This window comes from Sphaerodactylus townsendi, linkage group LG09 (genome assembly GCF_021028975.2).
Source record: "Sphaerodactylus townsendi isolate TG3544 linkage group LG09, MPM_Stown_v2.3, whole genome shotgun sequence".
NCBI lineage: Eukaryota > Metazoa > Chordata > Lepidosauria > Squamata > Sphaerodactylidae > Sphaerodactylus > Sphaerodactylus townsendi.
In genome coordinates, this window is record NC_059433.1 from 46,121,031 (window position 1) to 46,139,774 (window position 18,744).

General features: G+C 40.0%; 1 protein-coding gene across 4 annotated transcripts in view; it reads left to right on the forward strand.

The window, feature by feature from the left end:
* Positions 1-18,744, forward strand: part of RBBP8 (RB binding protein 8, endonuclease) — a 45,929-nt gene that overhangs the window by 12,135 nt on the left and 15,050 nt on the right. For all 4 annotated transcript variants that reach the window (XM_048508282.1, XM_048508285.1, XM_048508286.1 and 1 more), the window contains 11 exons: positions 3,205-3,300; positions 5,465-5,577; positions 6,566-6,641; positions 7,833-7,990; positions 11,352-11,453; positions 13,105-13,190; positions 14,031-14,098; positions 15,254-16,040; positions 16,362-16,488; positions 16,830-16,921; positions 18,536-18,650. In XM_048508282.1, the coding sequence (XP_048364239.1) occupies positions 3,205-3,300; positions 5,465-5,577; positions 6,566-6,641; positions 7,833-7,990; positions 11,352-11,453; positions 13,105-13,190; positions 14,031-14,098; positions 15,254-16,040; positions 16,362-16,488; positions 16,830-16,921; positions 18,536-18,650 (1,820 nt within the window). The remainder of the gene's footprint in view (positions 1-3,204; positions 3,301-5,464; positions 5,578-6,565; positions 6,642-7,832; positions 7,991-11,351; positions 11,454-13,104; positions 13,191-14,030; positions 14,099-15,253; positions 16,041-16,361; positions 16,489-16,829; positions 16,922-18,535; positions 18,651-18,744) is intronic.

An 18,744-nucleotide genomic window follows, 5' to 3' on the forward strand; every position in this document is an offset into this window, starting at 1 on the left:
GGTGGAGTTTGCCTCTAAGTAAACATGCATAGGATTGGCCTGCTAATGTTTGCTAAAAATGTTAATTTCTGGGGGCAGAACATTGTAACTTTTTTTGTCTTGCACCTGTTATGATTTATTAGAAACAAGCAAGCATATGTTACAAGTCAATGCTTACAAAGCTACCATGCATAGTTAGCTCAGAGTCAGTGGAAGATAGGTATTATTGATGACATTCTGTTGTGACTTAATACATACCAAGCTAAATGGCTTAATTATTATTTGCTGGAATCATCCTACAAGTCCTGTATTGTAGATACAGCAGTCCTCTATAGGAGTTCTTGTTCTCCCTAACTCCTCTTGAATACCTGAGGTTTAATATTTCAGAGCTGATAACCAGCCAGACAATGAGCTCCTTATACTGCACCCTAGTTCACTGCTGAAGCTAATGGTCTTGTAAATGCAGGGTCAGGGACCATTCATTAAGAAGACTATTTTCATAGTCAGCCAGTTTTGCAAAGCTACATCAAGACACTAATAAACCCTTTCTCATCTCTCTGTTCTTAGAATGTGAACGCACTTTCAGAATATTCATAACTTTGTTTACTACCTCTTCCTAGTGTTTAAGATTGCAACAATATGCACTCTGATATTCCTGCGTAATAACTCAGGCATAAATTCCATTGAATTAAGTGGGATTTACTCCTGGAGAGCTGGAAATAAAGTTGCAGACTAAACTCTTTTCTGTGTGTTTGTGTGTTTGTTTTTTGTCCTGGCCCAAACTGCTTTGGTTTATCTCCTGATTTTCATATGGATTTCTGTGCCTTTAGTTTTCACTGCAGCTTTTTTGTTTCCCACCTGGGTTTTCTCTGGCTCTTTCGATACTACTTCTACCCTGTGTAATGTTTCTGTCAGTTTTCTTTGTCCCACCCACCTCCACTTTTCTGTTACTGGATGTCATCATCACTTGTCGTCCTTGTCGTGAGGGTGACTAATTGCAATGTTTTAAAAAGCCCCGAAATACTGGTGCATCACTATACTATTGCAAAGATAATTTAAGCAAGTTTCCTGAATTCCCAGCTTTTTCTTTTAATAGTAATAAAAAACAAGTATCTAACTCTTTCTCTTGTGGAGATATAAGGAAAAAAGCCATATTTCTGTGAGGCTAGAGCAGGGGTTCTCAACCTTCCTAATGCGACGACCCTTTAATACAGTTCCTCATGTTGTGGTGACCCCCAACCCTAACATTTATCCATTTTACAGATGGAGAACACTGATGCAGAGAGTCTTAGGCATCCCCTGTGAAAGGGTCGTTTGATCTCCAAAGGGGTCGCAACCCACAAGTTGAGAACCGCTGGGCTAGAATCTTACTTTGAAAAAAAATGGTTATTCAGAGAACCTACCTAGACTATCATTATAACACTACTGAGATATATCAATATTTTAGGGGCTTTTTGAAAAATAGAGAGTTTTGTGATTCTACTAATATTAACACCAATAGTGATAACACTCTCCCTTGGAAATCCTCATTATTTAAGCTTCATGCAGAAGAAAACTGTCTCCATAACGGTAAAAATGCTCAAGGAGGGCAGATGTGTGGAAGAACCCTGCCAAATAGATGCCAATGCTTTTAGAACAGTTCCCAAGAAAATCAGTAGTAACTTGGGCATAAGCAAAAGGTATTAGTTTAATATCATTTCACTGCCTCATAGTTTTGGTAGACAGTTTTGAATGCTGTTTTTTTTTTTTAATATGGAAGTTTCTCATGTGTGATTGATGGTCTCAAATTATTCATGACTAATGGCACAGGTGAAACACAGTCCATCATTGTGATGTGCCAGGAGCTGGACACAGCCCCCTCCCCCCAAGTCACTTGGTTCTGAGTAGATAGCAGTGAGGAGATTTACTAATTGTCTGCTGCACCATTATACAAGCTGATTTAGTTGAGTGTTCCTGGCTTACACTAGAGTGACCTCCCCCCCCCCCCACCTTATTTCTGGCCTTGCTCCTGTACCTCTAACAGAAATCTGCTATCTTCTCTAAGATACTAGTAAACCTTTTAAATTCTGGTTGTTGTGGGTTTTCTGGGCTGTGTGGCTGTGGTCTGGTAGAACTGGTTCCTAATGTTTCGCCTGCATCTGTGCCTGGGATCTTCAGAAGTGTATCACAGAGAGAAGTCTGTTACACACTGTGTCTAGTAACAGACTTCTCTCTATGATACACCTCTGAAGATGCCAGCCGCAGATGCAAGCGAAACATTAGGAACAAGATCTACTAGAACACGGCCACACAGCCCGGAAAACCCACAACAACCAGAATTTAAAAGGTTTACTAGTATCTTAGAGAAGATAGCAGATTTCTGTTAGAGGTTGAATCCGGCCATGAAAGCCTTCAACAATACTTTTAAATTCTGTTTGTCAGAAATTAAAGGCGGCAACTCTGCTTGGTATTACGTAACACGTTAATTGTACAAAGCACTACCAGTGCAATACTCCTGTAAGGTAACCAGTATCATTATTACATTATTATATAATTGGTGAAGGGAAGAAATAATAGCTTGCCTGAGGCCACGGAATAAAGGAAGGAGTACTGAACTCTATTCCCACCCATAAATTACCTTTTTCGACCCAAGCATGTTTTTGTTTAGCATACAGTGATGCTTTTCCCCTTAGCTGCGTAAAAAAATAAGCGAGGAGATGGGTCGCAGCAGGGTAAGCAGGGAACACAGGAAAACTTTCATTCCCCACCCGTGCCATTCTTGCTGTTAGAATTAGACTCCCCCAGTCTCCATTCTATTTATGTGATTCAAGTAGTTCTGTTTGTTAAATACACAGATCTTCTGTCGCATCTAGGCTAGCCCTGACGATATTATTTTTATTTTCTTCTACGTGCCATACACAAACACTTCTCCTGTTGGGATCTTTATTTTCTGTGTCTTACTTTTGCCAACATTCCTGTTTGCCTGGAAAAACCTTCACATTCAAATTCGTTAAGCTGACACTATTCTTAATAAATCCCCCCTTAAATCCCTTTTCTAGAGTCTTGCTTTTCACACATGCGGAAAGGTTAAATGCCAACTATTTATTAATAGAAATAGTGATTTAGATCCTGTGACATTAGAGTTTAAAATAATACAGCTATTTTGTTAGCATAATTTCAGTGTAATGAAAATATGGCTGTCACATATACCATTTCCATTGGTAAATAATTTCTTCTTCTATCCAGAGATGCAGAGAGGCTTGAAGAGTTTTACACCAAAAACCAACAGCTTAGAGAGCAACAGAAATCTCTGTATGACACTATTACAGTTTTGGAAGATCGGTAAGTGGGAATAACCCTTTTTTGTTTGTAAGGTGTAACCACCATCTGTCTGTTATTCTTTAAATGACTTATGTACCACTTCTTCAGAGACCAGCTTGTTCAAGCCAGCTCACAAATAAAACAAGATAAAATCATCCAAACATCAAAAATCATCCAGACTGGAGTTACACAGAATTGGCAGCCCATAATGCCTTCCTGGACACACCAGACATTCCAATTCCTAATTCTGTTGCTTCCTGGCAAAACAGTTCTAGGATAGTGTGTACATATCTATTATGGCTTGTCAAGCATGGAAGTAGACAGTTGTGGTCTAGTCCCAGCACGGAACATTTTAGCTTTAAAAGGGGCTTCGACAGATTTATGGAGAAGTCGATGTATGGCTACCAATCTTGATCCTCCTTGATCTGAGGTTGCAAATGCCTTAACAGACCATGTGTTCGGGAGCAGCAGCAGCAGCAGAAGGCCATTGATTTCACATCCTGCATGTGACCTCCCAAAGGCATCTGGTGGGCCACTGCGAGTAGCTGAGTGCTGGACTAGATGGACTCTTGTCTGATCCAGCAGGCTCTTTCTTATGTTCTTAACATTCAAGTTTCCTTGTGCTTTTGCCCTCACAGAGGAAACTCTGTAGGCAAATTTGAATTCACACCCATCTATGTGCCCCATTAAAACCTCCTAAAAATCTGATCGACCCATCCTAAGCTGGTGTGACCCTCACTTTTTGACATGTTCAGTGGCCATAACCCTCAGTACTAGGTACTTCTCTCCCCTGTTTGTGGCCCTTCCGGGACATCAGACTGACTCCTGCGTGCTGGACTAGATGGACCACTTGCCTGGTCCAACATAGCTGCTTTTACATTGTGATGTGGGGAAAGCAAAGGGAACACAGAGCTGGCAACAGGTGCCAGCCATTCCCCATTGGGATGCCAAGGCCAATCCCAGAGTATGACTCTTGTGATGCACAAGATCTGGAAGATGACTGACTTTGGCCTCCGTGGTTCCATCCAAAAGAATGAGCAAGTGAAGCTGTTCCACAACACCATCAGAGAAGGCCAGGGTGAAGGAGTCTGAGTGATGGGAGCAGAGAGCAACAAATCAGTCATCAGGACCAGCCCTTACCATTTGTGGGTCCAAGACCATGACCCACAGCTGCTTTATCTCTGTCCCCGTCTGCCCCTGCAGCTGCCACAGATGTGGTGACCAGCCTATTTCTTCATCTCTTTTTGGCTTGCCACTGTAGTATGGATTGTTGGGATGGGGCCTACGTGTGCTCCAACAGGGGAGCGGGGGTGTGTCAAACAGTATTGTTAGTGGTCCCGCAGCAGCACTAATATCTTTCTCCCCTGGGTCAGTAAACCCCAGGCAAGTGTTTGACTCAGCTCACTCACTAGTCTAAGCACCTGATAGAGTGGCACCAGCCTCCCTACTGAGCAAGTCATTTGTGATGTGAAAGACAAGATTGAGTGAGTGAAAAGGGGACGACCTCCCACCAGGCCAGGGATGCACCATGGCCAGAAGGCCACCCACCCACTAGATAGGACCTTGATGCCATGGCCACCCACCATGCTGGGCAAGATCACTGTGCACAGCATAGCCTCCCTATCAGGCAGACCCTTCACCACCAGACCACTTGTAGGGGATTCCTTGGACCAAGGGGGCAATCACATGCCTTCAAACTGCCACGGTTGCTGGCCCCTCCCCTGTGCAGGTACTTGCACTGGCAGCACTCTGGTGGGGAACCCAAGCGCACTGTGCTCCGGCACAACAACCAATCAGCTCCCTAAGTGCATGGTCCCCTGCCCCTCCAGGATTCTGTTGTAAATTGCAAAATTGTATATGACTTTTTGGGTCTTCTCATTTACATTGACTTGGACAACAGTTTCTTTCCAAATAGATGTTGGCAGTTTTTACTGGGAAAACAAAGGAAAGTATACATGTAAAAAGAAACACTGTCCTCCCACAAATGTGGTTTTAGTCAGAAATTGTAATTGCTGAAATGTTTAACAAGCAGAGCAATTGGACTTACAGATATTAAATAACTGGAAGAATTAAAAATACAAATCAGTAAACTTTGTTATTAATTTTGGGTAGAAGTTATGAGTATTTTATTATTTATTAAACTGACCTAACAGTGGATGGCAAATACATTTTTCACTTTCCCTAGTTTAAGAGCTGGGTTATGTGATCGTTGTGCAGTAACTGAAGAGCATATGAAGAAGAAACAGCAGGAATTTGAAAATATCCGACAGCAAAATCTTAAACTGATCACTGAACTGAGTGAGTTTTCTCTTCCTCATCCATGGGTCATGAAATCCTTGTGTTGTTGTTATCGTTGTTGTTATTGTTAAATTTTGTTTAATATCACAGCTGTCAGTTCTTTAGCTGGCTGTTGGCCTTTCATTACAATTCGAGCCTCACCCAGGGGTGTAGGACTTTGTAATGTATCAGCGTAGTATTCATGAAGATCCCAGCAGGGCTGCCTTCTGAATCTGAAAGATGTTGATTTTGTCCATTTGAAGATATTTCAAATGCTGCACTAGTGTTTTTGGAATCATGCCTAGGGTGCCACCGAGACAATCTCAGCTGGTTTGTGCCATTGTCGCTAAATCTCGATTTTCAAATGGTGGTATTTAGTGATCTTATGTTCTTGTTCAGTGACCCTGCTGTCACCAGCTAGCGCTATGTTGACGATGGTCACTTTCTTGTCCTCAATCACTGTAATGTCTGGTTTATTATGTGACAATACTTTGTCTGTTTGGATTTAAAAGTCCTACAAGATCTTGACCTTCTCATTTTCCAGGATATAGTTTCAGTTTTCTAAAAACTCCAATACAACGAGCTTGGTTCAGGTGGGATTCAATCCACTTGCAGCTCAACAAATCCACCAATAAAGATGGCAACCCATATTTCACTCCAGTTTCTCTGATCAGGAAGGAGTGAGAGCTCCCCTCCACATATGGGATAATCAGTGGGACAAGGAAACATTTTCTCAAACATTTTCTCAAGCTATTTTTATATTCTCTATGGAAAAATATTTTCATGTGGTGCAAAACTAAATTAGTAAGTTGTTACTAAATTTTATCAGTTTGGTATAATTAAGGTACAAATTGCTTCATAAAACAGCCCTATTGGCTGACTGAATGCTTTGTTTAGATTGGAAACAAAAGCTATGGGAATACAGGTTCATGCAAGTTTGATCATCATTTCATTTAAAAACAAAACAACTGGAAGCAACTTCACATTTACATTGTGTTACCTATTTCAGTGAATGAAAGAAACAATTTACAAGATGAAAATAAAAAAATTTCTGAACAGCTTCAGCAGATGCAGCAAAGGACAGAGTAAGTATTTTTCATATTCAATATACATGTACAGAAAGTGATTTATGTAGTTCTGAGCTGAGGGTATTTGGTGATGGCACTGAGGGCATTCCCTAAATCCACTCACCGGGGACTAGTATCAATTCTTCTTCGGCATCCCCTGTCATGTTGCAAAGGACAGATGAAAGCATCTGTTGTGTTCAACCTGAGACTATACATCCTCTCTCCCAAGTAGCGGAAGGGATTTCTCATGTTGCACTGGGGAGATTTGAAGCAGCTGGAAGAGCCATGCATGCTGCAGCAGGTGTATGCAGTGAGTCTTTCAATATTGAAGATTGCATCCTTTTCGATGTTCTTTCGCATCTGTTGATCAGGGGTAGAGGAAGAGATGAGAAGCTCTTGATAGCTGAACAATATTGGAATGTGCCCATTGTTTCCCCTCATTTGTAGCTTCATTGACTCCATAATTCAAAAAAAATATATTAGAAAAATGATCTGGTACTGAGGAGAATTAAGGGGGGGTTCATAATGGCTGATGTCTTTGAGGATGTTACATTTATGTTTCTCTCAGCCAAACTTAGAACACAGAAAGGTTGTAGCATAAAGGCTAAGTTATAAATTGTAAATACCGTATAAACCTCATCACTTTTGAGGCTATTTTTGTCTTGTCATCAGTGTGTAATTAAGTTTTAAAACAGTTTGTTTTTAATCTGTTGATATTAATTTTATATTTGGAAGGCCTATGGCTATCAAATAAAGACTGATTGACTCCATAATTGCTTATTTCTCATGTGCATCCCCATTTCCATGTCTGAGGCAATCTTGTGGTTGTCAACCCGCTACTGTGTTGATCTTCATTTTATCAAACCACTTCTGTCAGGTTCCTCAGGCTTTTCTTAGTCCCTCCAGACCCTACTCCCCTTCTATTTCCAGCTCCACTGCCATTTTTCCTATCTTTCTCTTCTTTCATTCAACATGTCATGATTCTAGCACTGTTCCTCTTTTCAAAATTTTCTTTATTCTTATCCAATTGCTTTCTTATCCCTTCTTCTCAGCCATTTACTCAAATCTAGGGATTCTCTTTCCCCTTCTTACCTTACCCTGTATGTAGAGGAATGGACCAATTTTTTTAATACCGGGCTGCTGAACCCTGTGGATGAAATATACTTGAATGAGAAAGAACTGCAATTTACATTTTTCTTTTTCTTTTAGACAGCAAGATGAAGATATGAAGGGATTTATACCAGACTCACCAGTTCAAACGCTTTCACTTTCACTGGTTAACCGAATGCGCCGAAAAAGAGAGAATAGGCATGTACGATACACAGAACAGAAGTGTACAGTGTCAGAACAAAAAGGACGAACTAAGGGTGAGCTGTTCAAACATAATTTTTCCTGAAGTACCATGGAATGAGAATATTTCAAGTAACATTTAACAGTGAGGCTATAAGCAATTCTTGGTAAAAAGGGGAAGGTAGTCCCCACCAAAAGAACCAGGTCATTATTAATCCATGGAGTTTCATTACATCACAACGTTTACTGGGCAGACTGTGTATGGGGTGGTTTGCCATTGCCTTTTCCAGTCATCTGTACTTTACCCCCAGCATACTGGGTTCTCATTGTACTGACCTTACAAGGATGGAAGGCTCAGTCAACCTTGAGCTGGCTACCTAAATGTCCATATTTTAAGGTGAATATATAAAAAACATTGACTAAGTTGTATCTCTGTTTGGTCTACAATCTACATCCTTTTTATGCTATGGAAACCCAGGCTTTGAGAATCCTCCTTTCTTGTAGGAAATAGAGTTAAAAATTTTGTAGTGGTGTTTATTTATGTGAATATTCTTATACTGCCACCTAGTGGACAATGGAAGGATTTCAGTTCTGCCTAATTCACATTTGTGGACATTTAATGCACAATTAAAATTAACCAAAAGCAACATGGACTATACATTAACTATACATTAACTATACATTAATCTTTTTGTCCTTGGACAGTGCTGCTATGACTGTTTTTTAATTCTCGTAATCTTAAAACAAGATATTGAATATTACTTTAGAAAAAAGCATAGAAATACAAATGGATTTAGAAGAACAATATATTTTAAATAAACTTTATTAAGCTAATGAAGAAAGGTGCATCAAAAATAACATAAATATTTGCAAAGAAGAACTGAGCTACCAAAAAGAACTGAGCTAGTAATAAGTGAGCTTTTTTAACAGTTCTGTAAAATTGGGCTGCTGCAGGGAGAGTCGGGTATAAATAAAATAAATGAATAAAATTTCAGAATTGGAGACCATGTGGTAGATCCTGCTTTCTGTCTCGCTACTCTACTGAGCAGAATTTGACACTTTCCTCCCGCTGAAGTTGCTCTTCCATTGGAGGAAGGTGGATCCATACCAATATCCATTCCATGGTCCCTTCCTTTATGGAACTTAGTGGCCTATCCTTCAGACAACCTTAGGCAGAAAAGCCTGTGTATTGCTGTATACCAGCCATTATTGACAGTGCACATTCCCATGTGTAAATCCAGCTGTCCCTCCCTGCCTGCCACCCCTCAGTCCAGCACGAGTTATTCATTTGGAAGTCAAGGAGCCTACCTGGGGGGTGGCAGAAGTAGGGGAAAGAAAAGCTAAGCATCCGGATGTAGAAGCTGCATAGAAATAACAGTGTGGTACACCCATCTCTGTCCAAGGACTGGTAAGGAAGAAGGAAGAACATTCCATTATATGCTCATCCCTTTTCAGAGGTACAGTTCTGTCCTTGGACCTGGATTGTATCCCATAGTTTAAAATTTTGTTCCACTTTGTTGCATTTGCCCAACAGTGGTATTAGAGGCAATCCTTATACATAATTGCCTAAGGGATGGTGGTTCTGACAACGAACCCCCAGCCAATAGGTGTTCAGGACTCACAACATTCCCCCAACCAAGGAGCCTCCCCCACCCTAAACAATATGGGCTGCCCTCCTGGAAGGGAGAGGAGGGGGGTCTCTCCCCTCCCCCCTTCTTGAGCCCATTTTATTTTAATTTAAAATGGGCTTTAGTGCTAGTTTATTAATATAGATGGAGTGTTTTGCTATTTGTTCCAAGTGGAGAATTAATGTATTAAAGCACAGAATTATTGTACCTCTAAATAAATTTTCATTGCCAGAAGAATAGTATTTTCATCATTCTCTCCCAAAGTGTTAATGATATAGAATATGAAACATTTACATAAGTTCTGTAAAACTATTTTGGACACTTTGAGTCTATACAGTAGTTATTCATATGTGAAACCTGGAGCTATATGCGTATATGAGAAAATTTGAAGTGTCACGAACTAGCTCTAATAGAAGTTCATAGGGATTTCATTATGAAGCCTGGGTTGAAACATCTTTTTGGTGAAGGAAGAGTGAAGAGTTTGGGGCTCTTCAGTTTAGATAAAGGAAGGTTAAGGTGGAACATACTACAGGTTCATAAAGTTCTACGTAGGATGGAAAAAATGGATAGAGGGAGCTTTTTCTCCTTCTCCATACTAGAACCCACAAGTCTTAATGAAACTGATATTAGTTAGCTGCAGGACAGACAAATAGAAATATTTCATTTATTTACGAGTAGTTAAATTGTGGAATTCACTGCCAGTGTGGGTAGTGATTACTGCCAGCATAGATTCTTGGAAGGGATAGATCCATCAACTGCTGGTAGTCATGGCAAGTAAAGGGAGTCTCCATAATCAGAGGCAGTAAACTTCTGAAAGCCATTTCTAGGACACAGGGATGGAGCGAGGGGGAACTGCGCCCAGGGCACATGTGCACCCTGCCACTCCCTCGCCATGCCCCTGCAGGAACATGCACCCGGTGCGCCCCCACCCCCCACCCCCCGTCTCCTTAGCACTACGCCACTGCTAGGACAGACCCAACATCAGGGCTTTGCCTTTGTGCCCTGTTTTTTGGTCTTCCAGAGCAGCTGGTTGGTTGGTGTGTGAAACAGGATGCTGGATTAGCTGGACCACTGGTCTCACCCAGCAGGGCTCTTTTTATGTTCTTCAGTGGTTATTTTTGTGTCAGCACATCTTACAGAAAATACCTTGGGCTTAAAAATACCCCTGTCCTAAAACTTGAGAGCTGTCTCCTACTGCTAGGCTTGTGCTACATTTAATTAAATAAATATTGGGGTGCTTCCAACTTACAGTATTTTGTTTTTGTTCTTATTGCCAACCCTCCCTATGTACTCTGTTTGAAGCAGATAACACGGTATAAAGAACGGGGCAAAATGCCCAGTTAAAGCTTGCTTGCTTTTACCTGCCAGGATATGCAGTTGAGAGGCTAATTGTGCACCTCTTCACTGCTTTACCTTAGCAACTTAAAGCCAGCCGGAGTCAGACCTTCACTCTAAGGCAAAAAGAGTTCCAGTAACATAAGACAGTGTTGGAAAGCCTTCCTATTATCAGCAATCCCAGCAACAGACTAGTGAGACACATAAAATATTGTATTACTATAGAGAGAATCATGACTTGTCTAAGGGTTATAGTAAGTTGGTAGCTAAGATAAGGTTTGAACCAGTGGTTTTCTAGCTCATACTTGGATACTGCACTAGACCATTTATCATATGGATCAACTTCCACAGAAGTAAACAGGAATTCATGTGCATAAAGTCAGTAAATTCCTTAGGTTCAGAACACAGCTATTACAGAACAGCTGATCAAGGATGTAGCCAGCATTATAAATGAGTGTCTATTTTTTCTTTTTAGACCTTGGGAAGGTTGCATTATTATCAACTCAGAATGACGTTCATCCCAGTGAAGCAATATTGGTGGCAGATACCTGCGATCTACAGTGTTCACCAGTATCAAGTAAACAAAATCTATTTTAGCATGATAGCTTTAATTGACTGATAGTGAAAAGGAGCAAAGTGAATTATGCCCAGCAGTCATTCTGTGGAGTGATCTTCCTGTTTGGGTTTGTATCTAGAAGAAAAAGTGATAATCCACTGTGGAATTGTTTCTAGAGTAAATACGAAGGTACAGAAGGAAACTCTATAATTTTAATGGAGTTTTTCGCCTTTAAAATATGTGAAGTTTGTATACCCTTACACAACTGTTTAGCTTTTGTTTTTTGTTCAATACTAAATCATAAAAAATAAAACAAGTGCTTTGTAGTTGATTGATTTGTACAGGCAGAATAACAAACGTATTCAGTATATTTAATACAGTGTACATTGGAAATAATTGAACTGTAGAATCTCAGGTGAACAGAAATACCTTGCCAATAGGGTTTTCAGGATTCCCTGTTCTCTTTAAATTGTGTAACTCCTGCCCATTTGATATCAAACTCCCTTCATAATTTGGTTATTTGCTAGGATGTTTCAGGAATTGTTACAGGAAGCTTGTCATCTCCCAAGGTATGGGGACAGCTAGGCACTTTTATTAATTTTTCATCATAAACTTTCTATTTAAATACTGTGTGTTTGTCTAAAGCAGGGGTCCCCAAACTTTTTAAACAGGGGGCCAGTTCACTGTCCCTCAGACTGTTGGAGGGCCGGACTAAAAAAAACTATGAACAAATTCCTATGCACAAATGATTGTAAAATGTTTCATTTCACCTTTCAGCCTTTCTGTCATGGTCTATTTTTAGAACAGTGACCAAAGTATGTCAAGTACAGGGTGGGCTCCAAATATTGTTGGGGAGGCTGTGGAATACCTTCCCCTGTAAAAAAAAAAAAAAAAGCAGAACTTTCCCAATGAAGCATTCCATCTAACCCAGGATCAGGTATCTTCCTGGGTTCTTTCCTCCCTAGAAGCCAGCGAGCGATTCGCCAGCCTTGCTGATGCCAATGGGAGTGAGGCGGAACAGAAAGCCTGAGAGCAACACATGGAGTAGCTGAGAGGGAAGGGTGGAGCAGGCGTTGCCACATGTAAAGTTTCCAACTCTGGATCAGAAAATTCATGGAGATTTGGGGGTGCCATCATGTAATTGCAATCAACAGCCGTTGGGGCCAGTTCCTCCTCTCCCTCGAGCCCCCTCTGCACATGAATGGAGCCATCGCTGCCATGCCTGGCGGGCCGGATAAATGCCTTCAGGGGGCCACATTTGGCCCCCAGGCCGTAGTTTGGGGACCCCTGGTCTAAAGTGTTACTTGGCCTAAACGTTTGAGTTGAGGACTTTTTAAAAAAGTTAAAGTGAACATTCCAAAATTAGTTCTATGATATATTCCTGCGCTGTTTTCTGTACAAATTATGGTGTACAAAATCTGAAGGATCAGATATGTTCTATATATTGGCTTTATAAGAGGTTGAGTGGAAATGGTATGGATACATTAACCCATTCTTTCATTATTATATGCAAGAATTTAAAATTAATTCCTCCAAAATCCTTCTTCCGAAATTTCCCCATTGTCAATTTATACTTTCAGATTTAATTCAACCTTTGGGGTATACCAACATAATTAGTGTAAGTATTGCCATGCATGGTTTGACTTACTGACTTCTTTTTCCATCTGTGCAGATGAAAAAGGAACAGGAGACCCGGCCAGAACATCGCCATTTGACTTGGCTGCAGTTGTTGCAGAAACACTTGGACTTGATAATCCCGTAAGTGCAGAGTTCATAAAATCCATTCTGGTCCAGGGATATAAACCCTCTTAGGGAAAGTAGCTTCTCATTTCTGTTTCATCCTATATTATAGCATAAAAGTAAATGGCCATGAAAAATAATCTTGACTGTATGATGCACAGTATAATAACTGCTTATGAGTTCTTTTCTTACAAATGAAATGAGAGTGTATATGCTGAAAATGAAATATTCATTTGAGGTTATTCATTATCAGAAATAAATTCTGATTAAAAAAACCATACTTGCATAAAAATCATGTCTTAGGGGAAAAGAATAAGAATGGGGGACTTGTCTGGCTTTTTGGATACCAAATTCCTAGGAGTCGATGTAAAACTAGTGTACCATTCTCACAAATTTAGTCACAGAGTATAACTTTGAATTCATTAGGGTGATTTTATTAAAATTGAACCTATGGTCATAAGTTTAGATAATAATTAGTAGCAAGCGTTTTGGTTTCCTCAGGCATCAAATAGGAAAGGCCTAGAAAATTATGACCACCACTGGAAAACTCTCAATAAAATTCTTTCCCCCCCCCTACACGTTCTAAATTCAACTTACCAAGTGCTTCCAACCACCTATCTCTTGTACCCTAAAGAGTGTTTTTCTGTCTTGGTTTTCTTTTCTCCTCACAGCACACTGTGTGTTTAACTACAATTCAAAGCGCCAGGAACCCTGAGAAATGTAGTGACCAGGGGCATGCAGGGTGGTTTATTGAACCAGATTGTGTGTATATATTTGAGTGCATAAAAAAATTAAGTGCCAAATTGGAATAAAATTATTCCTTTCTGATTTGATATTTTTGTGCCATATATTCTTCAGAATAAACAGGGAGATTCCATAAAGCAGATGGCTCATGGATTACCAAGACGCAATGGTGAAACTATGGGGTGAGTCTTGGATTTTTTTTAATAAACAAAGACTTATATAAAGAAGCCTTTATAAATGAATATATAAAGATAACTGAACATACATCATACATTTGTTTCAGTTTTGATTGAAATAAATTGTAGGCTGTAGCAGTTGCTAATTTTCAGCTCAAAGGTTTCTGCCGGTCAGATTTGGTGCAGTTCAGACTTTAGATATTGTACAACAAAAAAAGTAGATCGCCTGTAATATTTTAAATGGTTTTATCGGTTTCAAAAACCAGCTTTGGACTTCAGCCTTGCCTGCTGTTGTCTCTTTCCCCTACCCGCAATCTGCTAATGACTAATTTTTTTAAAATATTGGGAAAAATGAGGGGAGAAAGGGAGAAGCTGGCACACTGATATCTTATGTTGAGTCCCCACAGTCAGAGATGGAATTTTGATATAGGATTAGAAGCATGTTGGGGTCTGGTCATGGTGACTTGATTTCATTTCTGAATCTCTCCCCATTTCCAACATTTTTCTTGGTTGTTGTTGATGGGTGCATCCTCTGAATAGTAACATTCATTAGTAATTTACTCGATACCATCTTAAGGACCAGGTCTGAACTTATTGTTACTAGTCACGCATAGGGAAGCCAAGGGAAAATGGCCAGGGGGTGGAGTTTCCCACATCTTACTGTAAGAATAAATGTGAAACGCCTATATATATACACATAATGTGTTTAATTGTTACTAAACTTAATTTGTTATTATTGTTATTTGTTACTAAACTTAATTTGTTATTCATAAGCAATCTCCATCACGGCTTATATTTTACGTACTATTAAGAACTCTGTGTAAATACAACAAAAAGTATAAAACATGCTTGTATCTTCTACTGAGGCCTCAGAAATTCAATTGTAGTAGATTTTCTGCATCTGGGCCTAACAGAGATCCTTGATCATCAGTACTGATGTTAAGTCTTATCCCTGGTGGCCCCCCTCACTACATCACATTGCTATGAAATATGTCTAAACCACTTTCCATTGTAGTAGCTGTCAGCTGATAATTGCTCAGTACTTAAAACTTAAATCTCAGTTAGTAGTTTTTGCTTAATGTAGCTTCTCTCAGCAGAGCAATCCTTTAATATTTAGAATTTGAATGTGCTCTTTTTCTTTAAATTTCTATTTGTGTTCAGGTTTTCAGATCCATCAAAGAACACTCCTCCGCCTACAGACTGGGATTCTAAATCACTCTCTCCTCTCTTGGGGGCTTCCTCATCAACTAACATGAAGAAAAGCCTGGGCCTGAATTCAAGTCTTTCCCCTTCAGTGTTAGCAACTGGACAGAAGTCAAATCTGAAAGTCAACTCCATCAACAATTCCTGTTATTCTAGATCTGAGAAAGTGAGGTCAAAATCTGAGGAGATCGCTTTTGTTGCTCCTCTTAACCTTGGAATTGAAGTAGCCTCTGTTATCAGCCAGGTTCCAACCAGTCGGCAAGTGGTTCTGAAACCAAGTTCAGATGAGCCCATCACATGTGTCACTAACACACATTCAGATAAAGATGGAAATATCAAGAATGATTTCCTTCCCACACTACAGAAACCACTGGTAAGCAGAAGCACTAAAAGGAAGAAATCTGAAGAGAAAAGTGGGCATGTAATTGGCTGTGGAAAAGAAAATGCCCTCCCAACCCAAATCGACATTCCTTCTGCTGCCACGAAAGATAATGCAGCTGACCGGCCCCTAGATCTGTCTGACAATTTTGCATGTTTTCAGTCTCAAGAAAAAAACCACACGTCTTCTGAGCTGTCCAAATCCAGGCTGAGACAGGCAACTCTTCATGATGTTGTTCAACCACAAGGGAAAGATACTTTATCCTTTAAAAGCATCAATGGTAACTACATAGCAAACAAGGATTTGGAAGAGGATTCCTCTGTGCAGGAAGCAATCCTGAAATCTCTGAGCAAAGCACCTCCAGAGGTAAAAACCTCAAATACTAACAAAAAAAAATCCTTATCTTTTGTAATGTATAACCAAAGGATGCCCTTGAGTCAGACCTGTCTGAAGACTTGACAGAATTGGTCACAGTATTTTTTTCTCCTACAGTTGTGGGGGAGGGCTAGCATTTCTTTCTTATGTGAAGACCATACATAATATGCTTAAGGAACTTTCCTGCTACTTATTTGTGAATATAGGCTAGGAGGCCCAGCAATCCACAGAAACGTCTAAAGTGAATTTTGAGCAGGTTAGAAATAAAGCTGGACAATCCTGAACTTGTTTAAACCACAGTTGTGTTTTTAGGTTGCTCATGTCTGTGAACCAACTGGTAAGAAAATAAGGACAGGGCTTGGAATGGGGGAACCAGCATCGGTGCTGCAGCCAAATCCTTGCAGAGTGACAAGAACTGCACAACAACACAATCAACAAGGTATCTGTTAAAATCACTGCACTGCATTGTTCTACCTGTCTTTATCCTGTAATGTGTTTGTGGTGATGGAAAGTGCCATCAAGTCACAGTTGACTTATGGCGACCCCATTGGGTTTCCGAGGCAAGAAGTGGTTTACCTGCCTCCCAGAATTTCCTTGGTGGTCTCCCAAGACCTAAACAGGACTGACCTTCTTGCTTCTTTCAAATTCAATTTTTAAATTTGCCCATATGTGACATCCACCATATATAGTAGCCATTAGTGTATCTATGTGTTTAGAATGCTATGCTCGCTAAGACGTAAAAATTCATGACTTTTACCAACACTTCTTTTTCTTTTGAAGATAAGCCTTCCTTGGAAAGCATGCAGTGGAGTATAGATCCAGGAGCAGACCTTTCCCAGTATAAAATGGATGTAACTCTAATAGACACAAAAGTAAGCGGTGCTCAAGTGTTGTTTTGCTCAGAGAGCAAAAGCGGTGAGGGCTTATTCAAGATAAAGCAAAACTGGTGGTATTTGCTATCAGCTGAGACCAGGGTTCTCTCTCTTAGTCAGTTTCACAGGACTTAAGATGGAGATGTTCCACTGGGCTTTTGGTTGAGGCAGCCCATACGTCCAATCCATCTTGCTGGCGTTCCAACTTTCTGTGCACCCCCCTCTTCCCCATCCCAACAGCTAATTATTAGAGTTATGATGGGATAGTGAGATGAGGGATTCTTTAGGGTATATCAGGGATTTTGGACATTTGATGAGCTGCCACCTTGTTTTATTGTGTTTGATTATATTTAATTAGTTAATGTTTTAGTGCTATTTTATTCAAATTGTATATGTGAAATGTTTTAATGATAGTGTATGGAAGCAGCCCTGAGCCTGGCAATAGCTGAGGGAGGGTGGTGTATTAAATGTAATAAAATAAATAGATTGCTGCTTCTAGGCTGTATACCTAAAACATAGAAAACAATATATATTATTTATATTTATATATTATGATGATGTTTTAAACTGTTTTATTATTGATGGACACCGCCCTGAGCCTTTGGGGAGGGCGGTGTATAAATATAATAAATAAATAAATATATAAAATATATAACTTAAACTGGATATGCAAATCTATAGACCAGTTCAAAGATGTGGTTGCTGATTAGTGAGAGTTTTTGAGTATCCATATAAATACTGAACTTTTGTGGGGAATTGTTTGAAAACACCACATCAAAATCTGTCCACCTATGGAAAGCTAAATGTGTCAGAGAATCAATACTTCTACTCTCCTGCATACACCTTCTCCCCCTGCTGCCGCAAAGGGAATATTATACATCATTGCACTGAAAGAAACAGGCAGCCCAATTCAGAGAAGCTGGGACAATGCACATTTTGGAAGCATTGCAGGCCCAGGCTGATCCATTTGCCCGTCCCACTGGTGTAAGTGACACCAGTAGGGAGGGCCATGGGTGAACACCACACAGTTACGCAGTACCCAACCTGGGAGAGGCTGTCTCTGCAAAATCTGCGCCAGCGTAACTGAGAATGTTGACACGACTGGGGGGTGGCCAGGGGTGTTCCTGGGGTGTAGCTACTTTAGTTTTCGGCCCAGGAATGCTCCCCTCCCCAACTGCAGACTTACACCACAGAAAATCGTGGCATAAACCTGTTTGACCTATGAGGTTATTCAGGCAGGAGGAGAGTTTTTGGATTTTCCTCCTTCCTGTGCATCCCAAAATTCCTTTGACCAGAGACCCTGGCCACCACAGAACTCCCCCCCCCCCCGGTCTAGATTGGGCTATTTCTGTTAAATTAGGTTTACTCTCCAGAAAAATATTGTTTTATTTTTTTAACTGCGAAGTGCTTTCTTGCCTTCCTTTAATGAACGTTTTTGTGTTGGCAAATTTTCTATCAGGTTATCTGCTTGAAACATACTCAACATTATCTTGTTCCTTGGTAAAATTTCAAAGAATAGTTTGCAATATGGTAGAAGTTAAGTAGCTATGCATTGGCTGTTCTTTTTTTCAAGTGTCATTAATGTAATTCCTTTGTAACTGTGTTGCCTAAAAGGAAAGTACCCAATCAAGAATTGAAGCAGAGACTGTAGATATGGAATATACATATGTCAGTGAAAGTATTCTACTTAGATTGAAAAATCAGGAAAAGAAAGCAACGATCTGTCCACGTAAGGTTTTTTTTAATTTATTGAATTGATTTTAATTGGCTGAACAATAGAAACAACAGTATGTGAAATTTAGTTTTGTTGATAACCAGTAATT